Source organism: Sphaerodactylus townsendi, linkage group LG01, assembly GCF_021028975.2.
Source record: "Sphaerodactylus townsendi isolate TG3544 linkage group LG01, MPM_Stown_v2.3, whole genome shotgun sequence".
Taxonomy (NCBI): domain Eukaryota; kingdom Metazoa; phylum Chordata; class Lepidosauria; order Squamata; family Sphaerodactylidae; genus Sphaerodactylus; species Sphaerodactylus townsendi.
Window position 1 is genome coordinate 121283358 of NC_059425.1, and position 21104 is coordinate 121304461.

Sequence of the window (21104 nt, forward strand, 5' to 3'; positions counted from 1 at the left end):
AAGTCTTCACAATTTATTGTCCACCAGTAATGTGGTGTCTTCTGAATATCTCAAATTGTTAATGTTCCTTCTACCAATGCCAAGGCATTCTTGCAGGTGGAGCCATGATCCAGCTTACACCTAGCCTTTGCTGTTGGGAACACAGCACCCAAGGCCTTTGACTTATGGCACTCAAAAGGATGGTGTAAGCCCATTTAGTCGTATGGAGGGCTTTCAGTTGGGTGGGGTTTTTTTTTCAATTTAACTGCTTCCCCAGGTTGCCTGAAACTTTTTTGATGTGATGGGACAGGGAAGCATTGGTGCTGTCCATGGCTGCCTCAGAGCATAGATTTCTGGAGAGATTAAAGACTGCATAAAGAACTGATTTACATTACTAAGTTAAAGTGAATGTGAACCAGAAGAACCATGAAACCAGACATATTATTAAGGAAGAATGCATAAAGAAGATTCTGGGAGACAAAAGAAATAAAAAAAACCTCAGTGTATGACTGATAAAACTCTTTGAAAAATGCTAAAGAGAGATTACAAGAAAAAAGTAAAATATGAGAGAAATAGAAGCAGAAACCTAAATGCAACATTCCAGTGACTTGCACAAAAAGAGAACTGTAAAGGAAAAAATGAGAGAAAGCTACAGAAACAGAGGCAATCGATATCTTAACAAAAAAAAGCCAGCAAATAAGGAAAACAAAACAATCCCTACAGCCTGGAAATACACAATTTACATTTCATTTTTTAAAAAGGGACATCAAAGGCTGTAGTAAGTATTAAACAATAACATTAATTTCTCATGCAAGTGAAGTGATGCTCAAAATCTTATAACAAAGACTCTTATACATGGAATGAGAAATGCCTAATGTTCTAGCTGGATTCAGAAAGGGAAAGGGCATTAGAAATCATATTGCAAATTTATATTGGAGAAAATGTTCAGAAGAAAATTAGATTGTACTTCATTGATTACAGCAAATCTGTTGATTGTGTGGATCATGAAAAAACTATGGCTGGTTTTAAAAGAAATTAGAGTGTCACATTCTATTGTTTTGATGAACAATTTGTTCTCTGGACTACAGGCTACCGCTAGGACAGAGTACGGAGAAACAAAATGATTTCCAATTGACAAAGGTGTCAGACAAGGATGTATTTTATCTCCCTATCTCCTCAATCCATATGCAAAAGATATCATAAGGAACACTGGATTTGATTAAGATAAAGGTGGAGTGAAAACTGGGGCTGGCTATAGCATAGAGGTGCAGCGCCCAGCACTGCATCTGAGCACTGCAGAGGGTCCCCACATCCGCCCACTGCGTGCTTGCCCCTACACTGAGGGCAAATTCACTGGTGCAGACCAGTGCTGTCTCCACAAGTCAATTCAGCCCATCTCTGGTCTGGATTGAGCAGTCAAGCTGGTAAGTTTAAAGAGCAAACGTAGCCGCTCATTAAACTAGTTTTACAAAGTACAACATGTATAAACCATTACGTTATGTGGTTTCCAGAATACTGAAAAAACAGGACTAGCTATCATTAAAAAATCTTTTATGCCATTTTGTGACTGAAAGACAATGGCTGTGCTATTTAATACAAAGTCAATTAAAAGAAGCATGTGCTTATTTTTATAACATATTTGACAAAAGCAAACAACATTCATTAGAGGAAGATAAACTTTCAAAAATGGATGTTATTTTTGCTATTCTGTGATAAACACATGTATTCATTTTTTATTTGAATATTCCTATGCCACCTCTTCAAAATGTGGATCTTCAATAGCTTGCATTTGCCAAAGTAGATAGATCCTTCTTTCAAGTATTAAAAATACTTACATAAAATTATTTCTGTCTCCTAACCTCTAGGCCATGGTTATAAAGAACAGTCTAAAACCCCCAAAGCAAAAGAAACATCTAGGCAGACTGACCACTTCAAACAAGGAATAAAAGAAGGCTACTGATCTTGGGGGATGTACTTTCAAGTTCAATGAGGAAGTAAATGTACCATGAAAAAAACCCATAAACCTTCTCTGTGACATTTAACTTAGTCCAAAGAGCCCATAACACTACTGGGAGGAAACGAAGTCGGTACTCATATTTTCAGCATTTCATACCAAAAAAAAAAAAAAAGTAAGTTGGCAATGATTAAGGAGATGCCTGGCCACTCTATTAGTTACATGATCAGCTCACTGAGAACTACAGTCTTCCATGTGCTACGAAACAATGCTGTAATACTAGTGGTACTAACTCCTAGCAAAAGTGTACAAATAGAAAAATACAATAGCTATAAATAACAATAGCTATAAATAACTGTTGCAATGCAGAAATGTCATATATATACAACCTAATGCCACTGGTATTATCTCACTACTGTTAATTCCCATATGAGAGGATAGCTACTGACTCATCTCCAAGTACTGTTAGTAGCAATATACATCAGAGATATAATTTATAGAGTCTTGAGGAATATGATTTATTCCATATTAATGTAATTGCTTTGGAAAGCTGAACACAAGTATCAAAGATTTTTTATTTTTTTTTAAAGAAAAATACATAGTCACAACATCACTTCCGGGGATTTTAAGAATGGAACACATTATGCAGTAATAGTCCACAAATCAGACTCCACAGATTACACATATTATTTACAATAGCATTTATAGTGCATTATTAAAGATACCAAAATTAGGGATTAAATTATTTCACTGACTAATATTTTTAACAAAGAGAATCCCTTAATAGCAAAAAATTATGTCTTTTGAAATTACTCTTAGACCTCCAAAATAATTTGAATTGGGCTGTTGTTTGTAAATCATTGCTGTGAAACATGTTTTGAATCAAAAATCATGATTTTAAAAAATCATGGGGGAAATCAGATTGCTGCATTTTGACAGATGTCTCTTTTTCTTCCTGATCACAGCCCTTGCTTTGAGCCACAGCATGAATTTACAAAACTCCCCTGGTCTTTAGAAATGGCTTGGTATAGGTAGCATCAGAAACTGTACTTTATTTGTGGTATTCATTGTACTGCTTTTCAGATTACATGTTGTGTTATCTATAAGGTTCACACTGGGTTGCAGAGGTTTCCTCTGTTTTTCTAAATGGTGAACAAATAACTGGATTATAGGCCCCTTCCTTGCGACGGCCCGGGAATAAAGCCACGCTTCTAGGGATGAAAGCAAAAAATACTTGCGTCCCGAGGAGCCAAGTTCGCACAGAGAGGCATAGCTGCTTTGCAGCCGCGCCACCCGAGCGGCACGAAGCCACCGTTTTCCAACCTCGCTTGCCCAGCGAGGTTTTTGGAGTGCCTTCCCTCCCCCCATGTCTGGGCATCCTACCTGTCCTCTGCAGGTTGATCCCTCCCGGCAAGCGTCAGCCCGAGGCCTGGGGACATGCCCCCTTTGCCCTGCGACTCCGGAGCGGTCGCGCAGAGCGAGATGTAAAATACTATCATGGCTAAATAATTTTGTTTGGAAATGGAAAGTTGAATATAAAATTCTTGCCATAAAAGCATACAGCAGCTAAAACACTTCTAGAGATGCCAACTTCAGACTGGGGAAGTTACGGAGGTTTTAGGGCAGAGCCCTGGAAGGCAAAGTATAATTCCACAGAGCGCACCCTTTAGAGACCAGACATTTTCCCCAAGGGAATAATCTCTGTAATGTGGAGATAATTTGTAATTCCAGTAGATTTGCAGGGTGTTGGCAACCCTACTTGGAATCCAACAATTAAAAAAATGATTACTTAAGAAAAATTTGCACAGGCTATCAGCCAGCAGTAACGATATATAATTCTTTTAAGACATCTACTAACACCATTTCATTTTAAAACTTTCATGCCTTGTCTTGTTTGGATAATTTCACATTTTGCCTTCCATAGGCGTTTTCTTCATGGCCAATATATCCTGGGATAAGGAGGTGAAACATCCCGGTTTGGCCATGACTTCTGCATGGCTTCTGAGTCTAACTTGGGCCCTACTTGTGTGATTTTCCTTATCCGTGCCTTTCAAAAACCGATAAAATTGGCGGTTCTTTTAAAAAAACCATGCACTCCCGCTCCCATGCAAACACCGTGGGAGATGGACTGGTTTATTTATCCCACCTTGCCGCCTGCAGCCAATCAGTACATCAGAAAAACGGGACAGTTCACGCATACATGGCAATGTCAGCAAGGAAGATGGAACTAAACCAGGGGCTATGTGAGTTCTTCCTCCCAGCCTGAAAGAGCTGCTGGGCTGCTGTGCGGAGGGAGAAACTGAGATAGAAACATCCCAGTATGTATGATTCCAGTTTTCCACCAGGATATTTTGCCTGTCTGGAAAACACCATAATGGCCTATACTAATCCTGACAAAATAGTATATTTTAACAGAACAAGTAGTCACTAATAATTCTGACAAATGCATGCCAGTTCTGCCAGGCATTATTAGCTTCCATAGTAAATCAGAAAGACAAGGAGGAAGCACTGCACTGTGGAAACAATGGAGTTTCCAGACATATTGTCAGAATGTACACTGTTTCACTGTTTGATGACAGAGGCTAAAGCACAAGCACTGCCAGGTCAGTGCTGACATGTGCAAGGAAAGAATAATGTATGCAGAGATGTTACAGAACCACGTACAGAGTGGGGGAGGATTTCACTAACCTGAATCAAATTGCAGCAGAAGTTGAAATCTGAAGGAAGATAAATGTAAAGATTAGAAAAGCAAGTAAAGTGCACAGAGGCCACTGAAGATCTGGTGCCACAGAGAACATTAATCTAAAAATCAAAGTGTTATTTTATAATACACAAGGTACTGTGGTAATGCTGCAAAGAAGTAGTATGTAGAAGGCAGCATGGATGACAAAGAAAGAGTAAGATAAAAGGGAGAGGAAAGTGATGGGAGAGGTATGTTTGATAGTCATGGCTTTGAATATCTCAGAAAAAATGCTCAAAAAATAATGCTTTATAATGATTAATAGTCAACTAGAAGAACTGATCCTTATACACAAAAAATAGGTATTAAACAGCTAGCTGGAATCAAGAAGAAAAGTGTTGCAAAAACTGATAGAAATTAATGGTTTCTAAAACCAAATAGAAGTTTATTAGCAATGTATTCATATAGTTATGAATGAATTAAATGTAACACTACAACATGGGGCTTGCTTAAATGTGCTTTAGTCACATTGAAATTAATAGAATTTAACTAATGACTGAATAACTGGGGAGAAATTGCACCTCATTGGAGCCTGATTTACTAAAGTTACCAAGTTATAAACAAAGAAATACTTAAATACTGAGACCAGTGACGTAGGTATAGATTTTTAGGGGGGTTGGGGGGCAGGGCCTTGGGGGCATGTCCACACCTCCCCAAGCCCTGCCTGTGGCCTCAGTGCTTATAAAAGCAGCTTTCCGAGGCGAGGGACAGCAGACTCCCTTGCCCCGCACCCCCCCCCCGCCGGTTGGGCTTCCAGCCAGCAGCCAGCAGTCCCTTCTGCCCTTCCCTCCGGGCAGAGGCGTAGCTAGGGAAAATGGAGACTGGTGCAAAATCTGAGTTTTGCGCGTGCGTCCCCCCATGGGCAACCATTGTGATGCTGGAATCCACCCCCAAACAGCATCACTTTCAATGGTGTTAAAACTAGGGAGCCCAGATTCTTCTTTTAAATCCACATTAAAGGGGGATTCTGGGGTCCCCAGTTAGATTATGCCCCATCCTGAAACAGCATCACTTTCAATGTTTAAATTGGGACCTCAGATTCTCCCTTTAAATCCACACCGAAGGGGGTGGATTGAAAAGGAGAATCTGGGGAAATTTGGGGGGTGCCTGCTGTCAGGGGGTACAATTGTTAAGCTAGCAGCACCAAACTTTCAGACTATCTTTAGAAGACTCTCCTGATGATACCACCCAGGTTTGGTGAAGTTTGGTTCAAGGGGTCCAATGTTATGGACCCTCAAAGATGTAACCCCCATCTTCTATTAGCTCCCATTGGAAACAATGGGTGATGGGGGCATCCCCTTTGGGAGTTCATACCTTTGAACCTCCTGAACCAAACCTCACTAAACCTGGGTGGTATCATCAGGAGAGTCTCCCAACAAATTCCTGAAATTTTGGTGCTGTTAGCCTAAACACTGTGCCCCCTGTAGGCGAAAAACAAAAAAACACTTAAAAATACCAAAAAACACAAACGGTGGCCGAGTTTCGGACATGTAATGGGGGGTTTGAACCCAAGAACCCCCCCTTTACCTACATCCTTGACTGGGACTTTACATGCTAAACATATATTTCAGCTCACAAATTGGAGGTTACATTTTCCTCAACCAAAGTTTAAGCATATGTGGAATAAAATTTCAGTACAGCCATCTTGTAGTTTATTTTATCTACTCTCTCTTCCAATCAAAGGAAAACCAAATTTTAAAATCTATAGCTTAAGAGAAAGCTCTGAAAGAAAATCAAGGCACATTATGCTTGCCTTCCTTGCACACTCCCCATGGCTGCTTGCTCCACAGTGGAACCTCCTCATGTTTTTCTGGCAACTTGTGAGGAAGTGCCCCACTGCTTGCTCCAATTGCAGTCATAATTTCTGCCTGCCTTTTCTTCCGGGTTGTCTTTGATTTCCACATTGATCGTGGCTTTTCTCACATTTTTAATTTTTTCCCAACATTTCAGTGTTTCACTACTGCTGTGATAAAACATTGGTGTAGATTTTTTTTAAAAGATGTGTGTCTGATCCCCCAGTGGTGCCTTTGGAGAAGTGGGCAGAACTGCTCCTCCATGGGTGGGAGAAGGGAGGGAAATGTGAAGCAAGCCAAATAGATGCCGGGACTATTTCACTTTTCCTGCACAGGCAAGGAAAAGATTGCACTTTCACAGCTCTTTGAAGTCACAGGGCTTCTCAAATCTGCAGCATAGTGATTTTGGTGGTGGTGAAAATGTCTCAGTAAGTGAAAGTATGCCCCAAAGGAAATGTCTGCTCACTGTGGGGCAGACTTGTAGTTCATAATAGGCCCAAGTTTTAAAAAAAAGAGGACTATATTCCTAAATTTGGAAGTATGACCTAATGTAACCAATTGAGCTTATTTTATAATAGTATGGATAGAATTTGATTGAATTGTTGGAAAATACCTGCATTATAAAAGCATAATGAAATATCACAATAATATGAGGAGGAAAACATTAATACAGAATCCAATCAAACTAATAAGATTTCAGCAGTATCAATGTAAGCCATTACCTGATAACAGTAGGACCAACACATTCTTAAAGAAAGGCTATTATTTTCTTTAGGAGTCAGAAATTCTCATAACATGTGGAGACTAAATTCTGCCATTTAAAAATTGGTAATGAATCTAATCCTTAAATTTCATCCTGGAGTCTTGGTTTGAAATTGTTATATTCATGATTAGAAGATATGCAGGGGAATGAACTATTCAATGGTATGGTGTATGGCTGAAGATTCCTGGGGCCCTGATGGTGTAACTCAAACAGATATCTAGGGTATAAGCTTACATCCTGAAAATCTTGTTGGTCTTTAAGCTACCGGTACTAGTGGACTCCAACCTTGTTCCTCTACTGCAGATCAATGTGACTACCCTCATGAAACTACAAAACAGACATGCAGAGTTAGTATTGGGCTTTGTTCCCGAAGTTTTACTTCCATCAGATGGTCAGCTGTTGCCAGTAATCAGTTTTTCAGATAATGGGACTGCAGGCAACCAAGACCCATAAGAAAGAACGACCCATTGGTTACTTACGTGAAGGGGTCTTCTGCTGGATGATGGGAGACCGTCTTGCTTGGGTTTTCATCACCTTCTCTCAAGGAGGCAGGGACAATTTCCGTTGGCCACGCCCACTAGCCTTGCTGACGTCGTCAAGCCCCAGTATCTGACTGCTGCAGAAGGACTTGCACAAACAATAGTACAAACGACACAAACATACCAACAAGGCCCTAACCTGGGACACTGACATCCAACTCACCCAGTGGCCAACTAACTATAAGATCAAAAAAGTAGGCTCAAGGTAACGAAGTATAACTAAGAACAAGAACAAGAACCGGAGCACATTGACGGGGAGACCCAAACCAGGGTGGGTCAAGACGGTCTCCCATCATCCAGCAGAAGACCCCTTCACGTAAGTAACCAATGGGTCGTTCTACTGGATGTTGGGAGACCGTCTTGCTTGGAACTTTCGAGCAGTACCCCAAATATAGGGTGGAGCCCAATTAGTCCCCACAATGTGCTCCGGAATACGTCTACCGAGAGACGCCTGGACTGCATCAATGGAGGATAGGCGATAGTGATGAGACAAAAGAGGAAGGAGGCGCCCAAGTGGCGGCTCGGCAAATCTCCTCAATGGGTAGATGCTTCACCAAGGCAGAATTAGCAGCAACGCTTCTGGTTACATGAGCGGTAATGGATGGAGGGAGGGGAAGGTGGCTAGCCTTATGGGCTTCTATGATACAAGTTTTGATGTTAGAACTTATAGCTGCCGTGGACATAGCTTCCCCCAACCTAGGGGGGGGGCCACATTAATAAACAGGCATTCTGATTTCCTGAATGGTTCAGATCGAATAAGGAAAGCTTTAAGGGAACGGCGAACATCCAAGTGGTGCCAGAGCCGTTCCCTGGGGTGCTTTGGATCAGGGCAAAAATTGGGGAGCACCACCTCCTGTCTAAGGTGGAATCTGGAATCTACCTTTGGCCGGAAGAAGAGAAGTTTCATTCTTAGCCACCTAAGGTGGATGGACTGGACGGGTTCGAAGGGAGATCTAGTGATGGCGTCCAATACCGAGTGTAATCTCCAAGTTGGGAACCTATGGACTACGGGAGGCTGGGACAACTTAACCCCCTTCAGGAAACTGACCACATCAGGATGTCTAGTGAGGGACTACCCTGTACTTTAGGGATAACCGTAGCCAATGCTGCTAACTGCCTCCTAAGGGTGGCCTTCACGAGGAGTCCACTCTGAAATCCATCCTGGAGGAAGTGTAAAATGTCAGCCAATAGAGGTGCCATCGGGTCCAGCTTCTTGCGTGCACACCAGCGGGCGAAGGCCTTCCAGGATGAGTTATAAACCCTAATCGTGGACCCTCTTCTAGCCTCCAACATGGTGTCCACTACCTCCCTGGAGTAACCCTTGCTTGTTAGCCTGCTCCCTCAATAGCCAGCGGTCAGATTGAATGGACCTGGGTCTGGGTGTACTATGGGGCCCTGCATTAGGAGATCTGTCATTACAGGAAGTACCAGGGGAGGAGGCGATAGCCAGCTCCTGGATCACTGAGTACCAAGGGCCACGAGCCAATTGGGTGCCACAGAATCAATGACCTTCGTTCCCTCTGAACTTCGGTGCAGCAGTCTGGACAGTAGTGGGAACGGAGGGAAGGCGTGCAGAAGACCGTTCGGCCAATGGGCGGACAGCGCGTTGGTGTCCAGCATACCTGAGGATGGAAAAATCTGGACAGGAATGATGGAACCTGTGCGTTGTCCTGAGACGCAAAAAGGTCTGTCGTCGGCATTCCGAATTTCTTGGTGATCGAAAGAAACAACAAGCGTTTCAGACTCCACTCCGTCTCCCTGATCTTGGATCTGCTGAGCCAGTCTGCTTCGACATTCAACACACCTCGAATATGCTCCGCCCGAAGTGAGGCCAGATTCGCCTCTGCCCAAATAAGAATCTTGAATGCCTCTCTGTGAAGGTCCGACGATCTGGAGCCTCCCTGATGGTCGATATAACACCTCGCGGAGATGTTGTCCGTATGGATGATGACATGCCGTCGAAGAATCTCCTGGCAAAAGCGTTTCAAGGCTAAGAAGATCGCTCTGACTTCTAAGATGTTGATTGGCGTCTGAAGACGGTGTTGTGGCCAGATCCCCTGCGCGCAGAGGGGCCCCAGGGTGGCTCCCCAACCTAGGAGACTTGCATCTGTGAAGATGTGACACGGCTCCAGAATGGAGAACACCTTCCCCGACGTTAGCTGCCAAGGGAGCAACCACCACTTCAAACTGATCCTGACTGCCGAGGGAAGGCGGATCTGCCTGTCCAACCTGAGGATTATCTGGGTGGCGAAAGGACGGAGCAGACCCTGTAAGGGCCTGGCATGGGCCCTGCCCCACTGTATCATGTCCATCGTGGAAAGTAGGAGGCCCAGTAGACTCGCCAGCTGGAGAAGATTGCTGCTGTTGCGTCTCAAGGTCTGCAGAACTGCCTAATGAATCTTCCGAGCTTTGTCCTCTGGCACCGATAGTGTGCAGGTGGAGGAGTTTATCCACGCACCTAGGTGCTCCATTGATCGGGATGGGATCGTGGAGCTCTTTTCCTGATTGATCACGAACCCGTGATCGGAAAGAGTTTGTTGTACCTGGAGGACATCTTGTCTCGCCGAAGCTTCCGACCTTGATCGAATCAAGATGTCGTCCAGGTACGGGTGTAAGTGAATGCCCTGACTCCTGAGAAGGGCTATGGGGGCCACTAAAACCTTTGTGAACACCCGAGGGGCTGTAGCTAACCCAAAGGGGAGGGCAACGAATTGAAAATGGTCGTGGCCTATGGCAAACCTGAGGTACTGTTGGTGGGCTGGGTGGATTGGCACATGTAAGTACGCCTCGGACAAGTCCAAGGAGGTTAAGAAATCTCCGCGTTGGATTGCTTCCACTGTGGAGCGGAGCGTTTCCATTCGAAATTTGAACCGTCTGAGGTGTCTATTGACCCTTTTCAAATTCAAGATGGCCCTGGTATCCCCGTTCTTCTTGGGTACTGTGAAAAATGGAGAATAAGTCCCTCTGAACCGCTGGTGTTCTGGGACCGGCTGAATGGCATGGATGACCAAAAGGTGCTGGACTGCTAATCTCAACTGGGAAGCCTTGATAGGGTTGGAGCTGATGGGGGAGGGAATGAAACGGCTCCTTGGCCAAAGCTTGAATTCTAACGAGTACCCTACCAAGATGACCTCCCTGACCCAGGCGTCCACGTGATCTCCTAGCCACCTGTGGCTGAAGGCCAAAAGACGCCCCCCTATGGGGATGTCTTGGTAGTCAGGCCTTGTTACCGCCCGACTCGGGACAGAAACCCTTGTTGGGGGAAGTGGGAAGGGGGCTGCTGAGACGGGCCCATCCACCAATGGGGTCCTAGTGAGTGACGTGAGGTGGTCTGGTGTAAGATAGAGCTTCTTGAAAACAGGGGGGAAACCTTTGTTTTTTGCCGGGCGCACCCACTCCTTCCTGAACTTCCGTTCAAAGAGCTCTGGGAGTGGGAAATATTTCTGGGATTCCTCATCCTTGCGCAGAAGAGCCGCCAACCCCTTGGGACAGCCCTTGATGGGCTTTGCCTTACTAGCATCATTGGGGTCCTCTGCATCTGCCTCATCATGCAATTCAAGTGCAGAAATTGTCTTGGATAATAGAAAGGAAACATCCTCGGACTTAAATAGCCTATGGGACTGCTCAGAAGCCTCTGTCTGGGGTGATTCTGGTTCTGAAAAGTGATCAGAGTCCAGGTCTACCTCTGCCTAAGAACACTCTCTCCAGTCAGAGCTGGGGGAAGATTCCCGCCACAGCCTGTCTCTGTTAGCCCTCCTAGGGGACCTAGATCTGCCCCTGTGCCTGGAAGATGGGCGCCTGGAAGTGGGAAGGGGGCTGCAATAATGCCCCACCTCCTCCCTGATCGACTCTCTCATGAGGGAAAGTAAACGATCTGGAGTGAAGTTGGCCCATTCGGCTCCCTGCCGGTTAACAACAGGGCCCAAAGTCACCTCCCCTCTGGGGTCTTGCCTGCGCGCCAGCGCCGATGCTGCTAGCGCTCCGTCAAGCTGAGGGCGGCTGCGAGGCCGCCGCCTCCTCCCACGCCGATCCGTCGCCTCAGAGAGGCGGCCTGCGCTGCCGCGCCCTGACTCTCGGCCCCTCCCGAGCGGCTGCGGGCGTCGGCGCAACGGCCCGGCCGAGGAGGGGCGCCTCGGAACGCCACGGGTGCGGGCGTCGTCTCTGGAGGGGGACCACTGGCCAAGCCGCAGGCTGCGCTGGGCCCCCGTAGCCTCTACCTCTCTCCCAGCCCTCCGGCTGTGCGAGGAGGGTCCGCCCGTTCTTGCCGCCGCCCTGGTGCTCTCCGCAATCGAGCGCATGAAGCGCTCTCGTGGCGGGGAAAATGGCGCCGACGCCATGACGATCCGTTGGCGGGAAGAACTCCCGCTCTTTCTCTTCTCCTCAACTCTCCTCACAGACCACAGAGGGAACGGGGGAGGAGGATGTGAGGTAAATTTGGCAACACGAGGAAAGGTAAAGCACAAACACACACAAATCCTCTGTCTTTCTTTCTTTCTCTCTCTCTCTCTCTCTCTTTTTTTTTTTGAAGAGCCTACAAAAAAGCCTGCACTCCCTGTTCAAGGCAGGAAGATACTGGGGCTTGACGATGTCAGCAAGGCTAGTGGGCGTGGCCAACGGAAATTGTCCCTGCCTCCTTGAGAGAAGGTGATGAAAACCCAAGCAAGACGGTCTCCCAACATCCAGTAGAACTAACATGTTTCAGGATAGTCCGGAGATACTTAATGTACTGGCAATGTTTTAACTCGGTACAGAAAACAATGTGTGGTACCCGCAATGTATTGATCTCTGTTGAAAAGACAGGAGCAAATGTGGTTTATTTATTTCATTTAAAATATTTACCGGTATTTACCTGCCTTTTTCCCTCGTATCTAAGGACCTATGGTAGGTTATATTGTAAGGCTTTGTTATGGATAGTAAACCATGGGATATGCTTGAACTGATGACAAGTAGCATGTAGGTTTAACAATCAGATTTTGATATAAAATGTTTACATTATACCACATAGTTTTATTATGGCATGTAAAAGGTGGAGCTGTTGAATGTCATGTATTAGGATAATGAGCAAGTTACTGTTTTCCTCTGAGGAAATTTCAAAATTGCAGAAAATTAATTAGGTTTGTTTTTTCTGCAGTCCATTAACCGTGCAGTTCTGTGCAATGTTATACCAGTCTAAGCCCACTGAAATCAATAGATTTAGACTGGAAGTACTTTGCATAGGGTTGTACTGTATCACACTCTTATGCAAGTGTCAGAAAACTTTATAAAAACCTGTCTTTCACTTCCAAAAATTTCCAGGCAATGTGTTCTTAAACACAGGCAATGATCCTACAACTCTGATATGCTCACAGGAACTCTATGCTCTTTCCAAATATACACTCTATGGAATCTATTCAGTTTTGAGAGAGAATGCTTTGCATGAACAATGGCACTCTATTTTATGGCCCTAAACTTCTATGATGTCCATGAGCATAAAATACATTTTAATCTCTATTCAATCTTTGGCAGTTAAGCAATCCATGTCAAACTTATTTAGAAACTAGGGGGAAGGTCAGTTCTGTTGTAAATATAATGGTTTTGTTATCATAGAAAATTGCATCATGACTATAATGCCTCTATGTTATATGTATTTTAATGCACTCTTTTCTAACAAACAAAAACCAACCTATAAACCTTTAGAGAAATGAATGCATAAACTTACTTGCAAATTTCCTTCTGGCAAGTAATCTGGTAATGCTTTCTATACAGGCAGATTCTTAAACTATTTTGGAACACGGTTTTATTTCCAAGGACATATCCAAGCAATAGCTGATAAAGTTTGCCCCACATCCCACCATTTGGATGTTGTGCCACTGAGATGCAATTATTTCATTCTACTTACTTTCCCATGACTAAACTTTGACAATAATGTTGCAGACATTCTGCAAAATATGTCATATCTCAAAAGCTTGAGTTGTAAGTCATTTCCACATGGGTTATCTGCCTGGGTTTAATGCTGTAAGGAAGACTGAGGTGTATTTATAAACTTCTTGGGTTTCTCCAGCTTTTCTCTGATCTCCCTCAAACATTCTTTGTTGTGAAGCTTTGGGAATGATTGCGGTAAAGTTTGGATGGCACCATGTTGGTGGAAAAGTTCAAATTTTCCCATCCACAGGGTAGCCATTTTCCCTGACGCTATCCCCACAGTGGGCATTTCCTCACTCTGCCACCCAGAAGTTTATCGGGTTTTTTTAAACTAGCATTAGAATAACATTATATTAATATAATGTTATTATAACAACATGTGTAACAGGTTATCTAAATGTCCAGCTTTCACTGTAATAACAGTATGTTGCAGAGGTTTAAGGGGAAAGGCATTTCTCCACAACAGAAGGACCAGAGTTACTTTTCTTTATGAAAGCAAAACCCATCTTTGAGGCTGAGAACACTTTCAGAATTTTGAGAAAAAGTAATGTGTACACTCCTAAATGGCTACTATGGAGGCAGATTAGAATATGTTGGGAGTAGGGGTGCCAGGTGCTTGAACTGGATAGTTCAGCATTTGCCCTTTCTGTCCAGCAAATAAACTGAAAAAATACTGAACATAAATGGCCAATATTGTAGTAAGCCTCCATGCATTTGCTCTTTCTTTCCTCTATGGCTTGATAAAGTGGCAAGGCCATCACAGCCAGCAAGGTTAGAAAATAACTGAATTCACCGCTCAGCTGTTGGGCAGGACACTCTCAGAGAAATCCTGTTGACTCAATGGAGTCAAATGGAAAAGGAGAAACTTTCACACCAACCAATCAAGTTTCCATGTCGGTTCCAGCTGACTATGGAGAGAAATAGATGGTGGCAGGAATGTCTAAAGAAAAGTGAAAAAGACCTTGGAGAACTATGGTGGGGGGAAAGCATGGAGAATTTGGAGGAAGCAGAAATCTCGGAGGGAAGTCTATGGACAGAGGGTCTGCATTTTTATATTTGTGCAACCCTGGTAACTGCAGGCACTTTACTTCTGTTAAGTACTTTAAAGCTGTAAGACAATGCACATTTATCCACAAATAAACGCCATTAAGCTCACTGAGGCTTCCATCTGAGTAAACATGTTTAGAATTCCATTGTAATTTCCCCTGTGATTTCAGTGTGAGAGTTCATTATCTGCTATTTCACTTTCAGGATAACGAGGATTTTAAAATGTTTAGCTTTTGGATGGATTGTTTCTCTTATTATGCTCCTTAAAGTAGAAGACTGGGATCTGGGAGACCTAGGTTCAAATCCCCATTCTGCCATGGAAGTTTGCTGAGTGACTTTGAGCCAACCACACCCACTCAGTCTAATTTATTTTACAGGACTGTTGTGAGGAAAAAATGGAGAAGTAGAGATTGATGACAGCCATTTTGGAGGGCCATTGGGGAGAAAGATGGGGTACAAATGATATAATGAATGAAATAAATAAAATGAACCCTTCTGCACATAGAAAAATAGAATACAAGTGTTCCAGCTTAGACTTTTCCCTGGCATGCTAGTTTTCTATGCAAAGTATTGCATAGAAATCAGCACAGACGTTGGTGCTGTGTTATGCCCCCTCCACATTAAATAAAGCCAGGGGGGCAGCTGGAAGAGTTTGAAAGAAATTTACTTGAACCAGCAGCTGTGACAAAATATTAGTGACACTTAAATATACATTTACTTGTCTCCTGGAAACCATAATATAATCAGGAACTCAGTGACTTTCCTTTTCAGAAGATATTTAATAGAAGTGTAAAGAAGAAAACCTATTATTGGTTTTGTCTGTTGAATAATTTTTTTTTGTTCATCCATATAATAAGGGTAATCTGGGGTGCTGTCTTTTAAGTAGCTTTTAGACAGGTCGGGTTAACCTTGGTTTTAATTTTTATTACCATGGTGCTATAAATGTTTTATGATTACATTTACCGGTACTCAGTGATACGATTGTATGATGCTAGCCACCCTGAGTCTGACTCTGTTGGGAAAAGGCAGCATAGAAATTGAATATATTATAATAATAATAATAATAATAATAATAATAATAATAATAATAATAATAATAATAATAATAATAATAATAATAATAATAATAATAATAGCTAAACAACTATTTAAAAACCAGACATCACTATTTGTATTCAACGTGGGGGGAGGGGGCAGCATGTGGTAAAATAGGGCTAGGAGAGGGTAGATCCTAGTTAGGGTTGCCAACTGCCCAGAGAAGCCTGTATTTCTGTCTGTCTTTGGGGTCAACTAGTTTTTAATGAAACAGATCCAGTGTTTTTGTTGAACCATCTGGCAATTCTGTTTGGGAGGGTTGAAGCCAAACTAATCAGAGAAACTTCTAAATAGTTTCTGCAGATACGAAATGCAATAAATACCTCATGAGTCTTCTGAAACAGCATGTATTGCCATGAGGCAGAGGAAAGCATGAACTGGCACTTCCTTTTGGTAAGAGATTTTTGTTTGGTTTTAGTTTCCAAAGGGAAGTGTTTGCTTCTTATGTAACACCAGGGAAGAGTGCTAAGCTCAAAGACATAAGTAAGACTGCATTTATGGAGAAGCAGATAACACATGCTTGTAATTCACCTACCTCGGATGGGTTAAGAGCTTCGCTGGTAGGACCCACCCCACAAACCTCACTGGATTTCTTGTTCCAGGATCCCCCTCTCTGGTAGATTACAGTTTTTACAGGAATCCAATTTTGAAAGTCTGAACAGTGAATCAGATAGCAGTGGATAGAGGGCTAAATATGCTTGCATTCTACAAATAGGCAATGGATAAGCAGTATTTAGGACTATACAGAGAAAGGGGTACAAACATACATACTTCCCCAGCTATATATTTCATCCACAACATCAAGAACTGCTTTAAGCATAACAATATTGACTCTATGTCATATCTAGTTTAGTCCTTGGCATTATAAGAGCAGGTCATTCTTCCCTACACCTAGAGCTGTAATTGTCCTCATGAAATGCTCATCTCTCACTTGCATGCATAGTCCGTCATCTGCAGCATTCCTGTCTTTGTTACCTGCTTGATACAAGCCTATGATTACAAGCTTGTGTTCTTATTTAGCACAAAATGTTAGGTGTGTAAAGAAAATCAGTTTTAAATTATTCGTATTTGAATGTTAATAAGTGGCAGTGCTATAAAGCTTCACTATGTAAAGAATTGGTGTGCTGAAAACAAGCCAACAGAATTTGCTCACTGGGATGTAGAATAAAGTGTAGAAATGTCACAAGTTGCAGAACAGTTTTAAGTTACTGTCAGCTGTAATACCCAGCTGTTCCTCACAACTTCACCCAACAGGAGGGACTGAAATTTTCAGGTTGTTCCAACGTTAGAAATGCACTCCTGTTTTGATTCTTCATATCTGCACCTTGTATTTAGACAACCTACATTATCTTAATTTGGTAAATGTAGATTTAGGTGATTTTACTCAGACGAGCTTATATCAGAAAGAAATGTTTTTACTGCTTTTAGAAAGACTAATTTTATACTTGTTTAAAATTATATATGCATACAGTTAAACAAAAAGGAAAATAAGTATACTTACTAGATGAACATAGGGTATAAAATATCCAAATAAAGCAGCTGGGATTCCAATAACCCAGATTCGATAACTCATAACTTTAAAAATGGAAAAATTGAAAATCTGTTTTGCAGGAGGAAAATGGAGTTTGCCCTTTTCTCCACTTCCCTTGGCACTGCCAATAAGAGGCTTATATGTAAAGCCAGCCAGGAAAAGAACAAATACAAAAATACAGAGGATCCGGAAAGTATTGTCCAGGCCAACTGATTTAATCAGTACAGTTAAAAGAAAAGGCAGAGCTATAGTAAACAAGCTGCTGCCAGCAGTGACAATGCCATTCACCAGGCCCAGGCGCTTCTTGAAGTAATGCCCCAAGATGACCAGGGAGGGCTGATATGCAAATGAGCAACCACAGCCAAATAAAATCCCATAAGTAAAATAGAGAGGTTCTAGAGTCCTGCAATTAAAGAAAAAAGAAAGGGGAAGCTATTAATTGTAACGTTCAGCAAACTTCAACTTCATCAAATAGCATGATGATGCACAGGCATTTCATGTGTAAACATGGACTACATTGTGTCAGTTAAAGTCTTACAAGTCATCTTATCATCCTCTCATATGTGTTTTCAACATAAAAAGAGCATTTGAGCCAAATACCAACATTTTCTTATTGAACCTGAACACAATGATACCTATGGGAAACAGACTGATTAGAATATGTCAAACTAAATATCCACTAAAAGAGCCAGAATGGTGTTGCAGTGAAGAGCAATGGACTCTAATCTGGAGAACCAGTTCGAGTCCCCACTCCATCACATGAGCAGCAAACTCTTATCTGATGAACTACATTTGTTTCCCTACTCTTACTGGGTAACCTTGGAGTAGTCACAGTTCTCCAGAACACTCTCAACACCACCTACCTCACAAGGTGCCTGCTGTGGGGAGAGGAAGGGAACTAGTTTGTAAACTGCTTTGAGACTCCTTACAGGAAAGAAGGGCAGAGTATAAATCCAAACTCATCTTATTTTTTACTTCACAAATGCCATACATATTTATAATACATTGAGAAATACAGATAAGAGTTCAATGTTTCTAACGTCCATCTTGATTTAATAAAGCAAGAATCGTTGGTCCCTTTTCAAGGTGAAGCTCTTCTATAAGTTTTTAAAATAAAGTTCTAATGACACTTACAGGACTTTAACCATGAAAAAGGAATATTTTAAAAGTACAAAGCTTATTTAAACTTAAACTTGTTTACAAATAATTTAATATTTTGTAATTTAAATAATATATCATTAAGTAGCATACACAAAGACTATGAAGAGGTGAAATTATTAGACAGACTCTTTTTAGTAGACTTGTATGTGAAATCATTACACTGTCCAGTGGCAAAATTCAGTATCACAAGACACGTTAGTCACTTGTGAAAGATATCTGCTTTCTTTCTCCTGCCAAAGAACTATAATAGTCAGATTAAGTTCTTTAACACGTTTCTCAGAATCTTGTCTACTGCGTAGTCCAACAATTTTAGATGTCCAACTTTGTCTTTATGTGTCTGTCAAGTTTTCTTGCTCATTTGTATTGTTGCAGTTCCTACAGCCAATAAGACAAGCAGCTATTCAATTTCAACTGTGGCTTGCCTCAACAGCTGGAGCAACGAAATGCACACCAGAAATATTCTGGCTGTGTGAGTGCTTGCTCATACAAATTAAGGGCTATATTCTTCAAGCTAAAGAATTTCCAAACATCTAAACTTCTCTGAACACGATAGCCTCTCATGACTGCTTATTCCGTTATTAATCTGCTCTTGTAGTTAAAGGCTGGCCTAAACAAAGCTGATGTTTAAACACATTGGACCAGGGGCGTAGCTAGGGAAAATGTAGCCCGGGACGAAATCTGAGTTTTGCGCCCCCCCCCCCCATATGGGCAGCTGACCTCCACCACTACTACCAATGAATGATTTTTTGCACCAGGTCATCTCAAAGTCACCATCTCATTATAGAACATGTCCTAACTCACAAATCTGAACAGAACACAGCAATGGGCCATGCCACACAGCAGAAATAAAAAATGTTGAAAACATTCTCAAAATGCTTTCAAAATGTTTTATTACTGCTATGAAAATGTTTTATGGTGTTATATCCAGCACCCCCAGTTGCCCCAGCATTAGAAATACAGTTACACAAGAGCCAGGAAGAAGAGGGAAAGGAAGGAGGGAAAGGGGCAAATTTGAACAATAACAATGTAAGGCACTTACTAACGTGAATTCACTGTCTTTAGACATACCGTTACGTAGAAAACTTGGATTAGCTTAAAATAAATTATTCTTTATAAAATAACTTAACTTGAAATAAAATACAAATATTTCTGTACAATACGTTGGAATTAGTCTTTCATGGTATAGATTTGTTACAGTCACATGCCTTTATTATCTTTTATACTGTAGGAACTATTCTTGGAATCATAAAACATTTCAGTAAAACACCAAGAGTTCCCATCACTTGAGGATTCTCTCACAACATACTGCATAATACAGATACTAAACTCTAGAATCCATTTTTCAAGGTCCTGTAATGTCTCCACACTCAAGTCCATCTTTCAAGGACCTCTCTTCACAAATTGAGGATCCACACTGGGATCCAAGAGACCCTAGCTAGGGAGCTGCCCTCTAGGCTGCTCTGGGGGTGTTTGGCGCACTCCATGGCGGCAGGGGCCTTCTGCAAGAGATTTTTTCTCCCTGGAAGAGAGCTAGAGACTTTCTTGCAGGCTCTCTTACAGGAGAAAAATCCTTGCAAAGAAAAAATACCAAACCTGGCACCCTAAGCACCTAAGTAACCCACAAAAGGAAGGAAAAGAAGAGTTGCCTTGAGCCACCCCTCCCAAACAGCGGGTGCCCCCCCCCTCGGATCAAGACCTGGCTGGGGCCACTCCTACTCCTGGGGGGTGTTTGGCCAGCTGCCATGGCAGCAGGGAGCCTTCTGCAAAGGATTTTTCTCCTGGAAGAGCTGGAAACTTTCTTGCAGGCTCTCTTACAGGAGAAAAAATCAAACTACCATTATGGCAGCATACTAGCTGCCCTGAAGGTCACTTAGGCCACCCCCTCCCAAACAGCCGGGTCGCCCCTCAGGATCAGAGACCTGGCTGGGGCCCTTATAAAACAGGAGATTTGAAGCAGCTCCATGGCGGCAGGGCCTTCTGCAAGGATTTTTTTCTCCTGGAGAGAGACTGGAGACTTTCTTGCAGGCTCTCTTACAGGAGAAAATCCTTGCAAAGGCCATCAAGCTTATCGCCAAGCAACAAAGAAGAGAAGAGAGTAAACCCAGGCCACCCCCACCCTCCCAAACAGCCGGGTGAGTCGTTGCATACCCTGCACCCTTGACTGGACTCGATCCAAAGGCCAGTCCTGGCTGCCTGCCAGCCGGAGTGCCTGCCTGAGACTGCTTACCTGACCTGTTGTTGGAGTCTTCAGGCTCCGGCAGTGGTAAACAGGACTGCTGGTGGCTCCACAGAAAGTGGAAAGGAGCTCCCTTTACAGCCCAGCCTTTCCGTTGCTCCTCTTCAAGCCGTATGCTAGCCACAGGTCACATGTGGTGCCTGTTCAAGCTGTGGGCCCGTCCCCTCAAACTCCCCGCCACTCAGGCAGCCTCAGCACGCCCACAAGGAGGCCTGCTTGGGCTGCACATCCGCCCCAGCAGCCCAGCCATAACCGGCAGCCAGCAGCCAACGCTGCAGCCCCCCCACGTGACCTGGCAGGAGCCCGCCCGGGGCGGACCTCCCCGGATGTCCCCATTGGAGCTACGCCAGTGCATTGGACCAAGG

General features: G+C 43.1%; 1 protein-coding gene across 1 annotated transcript in view; it reads right to left on the reverse strand.

Moving 5' to 3' along the window:
- SLC16A10 (solute carrier family 16 member 10) overlaps positions 1-21104 on the reverse strand; it is an 81970-nt gene that overhangs the window by 29262 nt on the left and 31604 nt on the right. The window contains exon 3 of the mRNA XM_048492670.1: positions 17313-17745. Coding sequence (XP_048348627.1) covers positions 17313-17745 — 433 coding nt within the window. The remainder of the gene's footprint in view (positions 1-17312; positions 17746-21104) is intronic.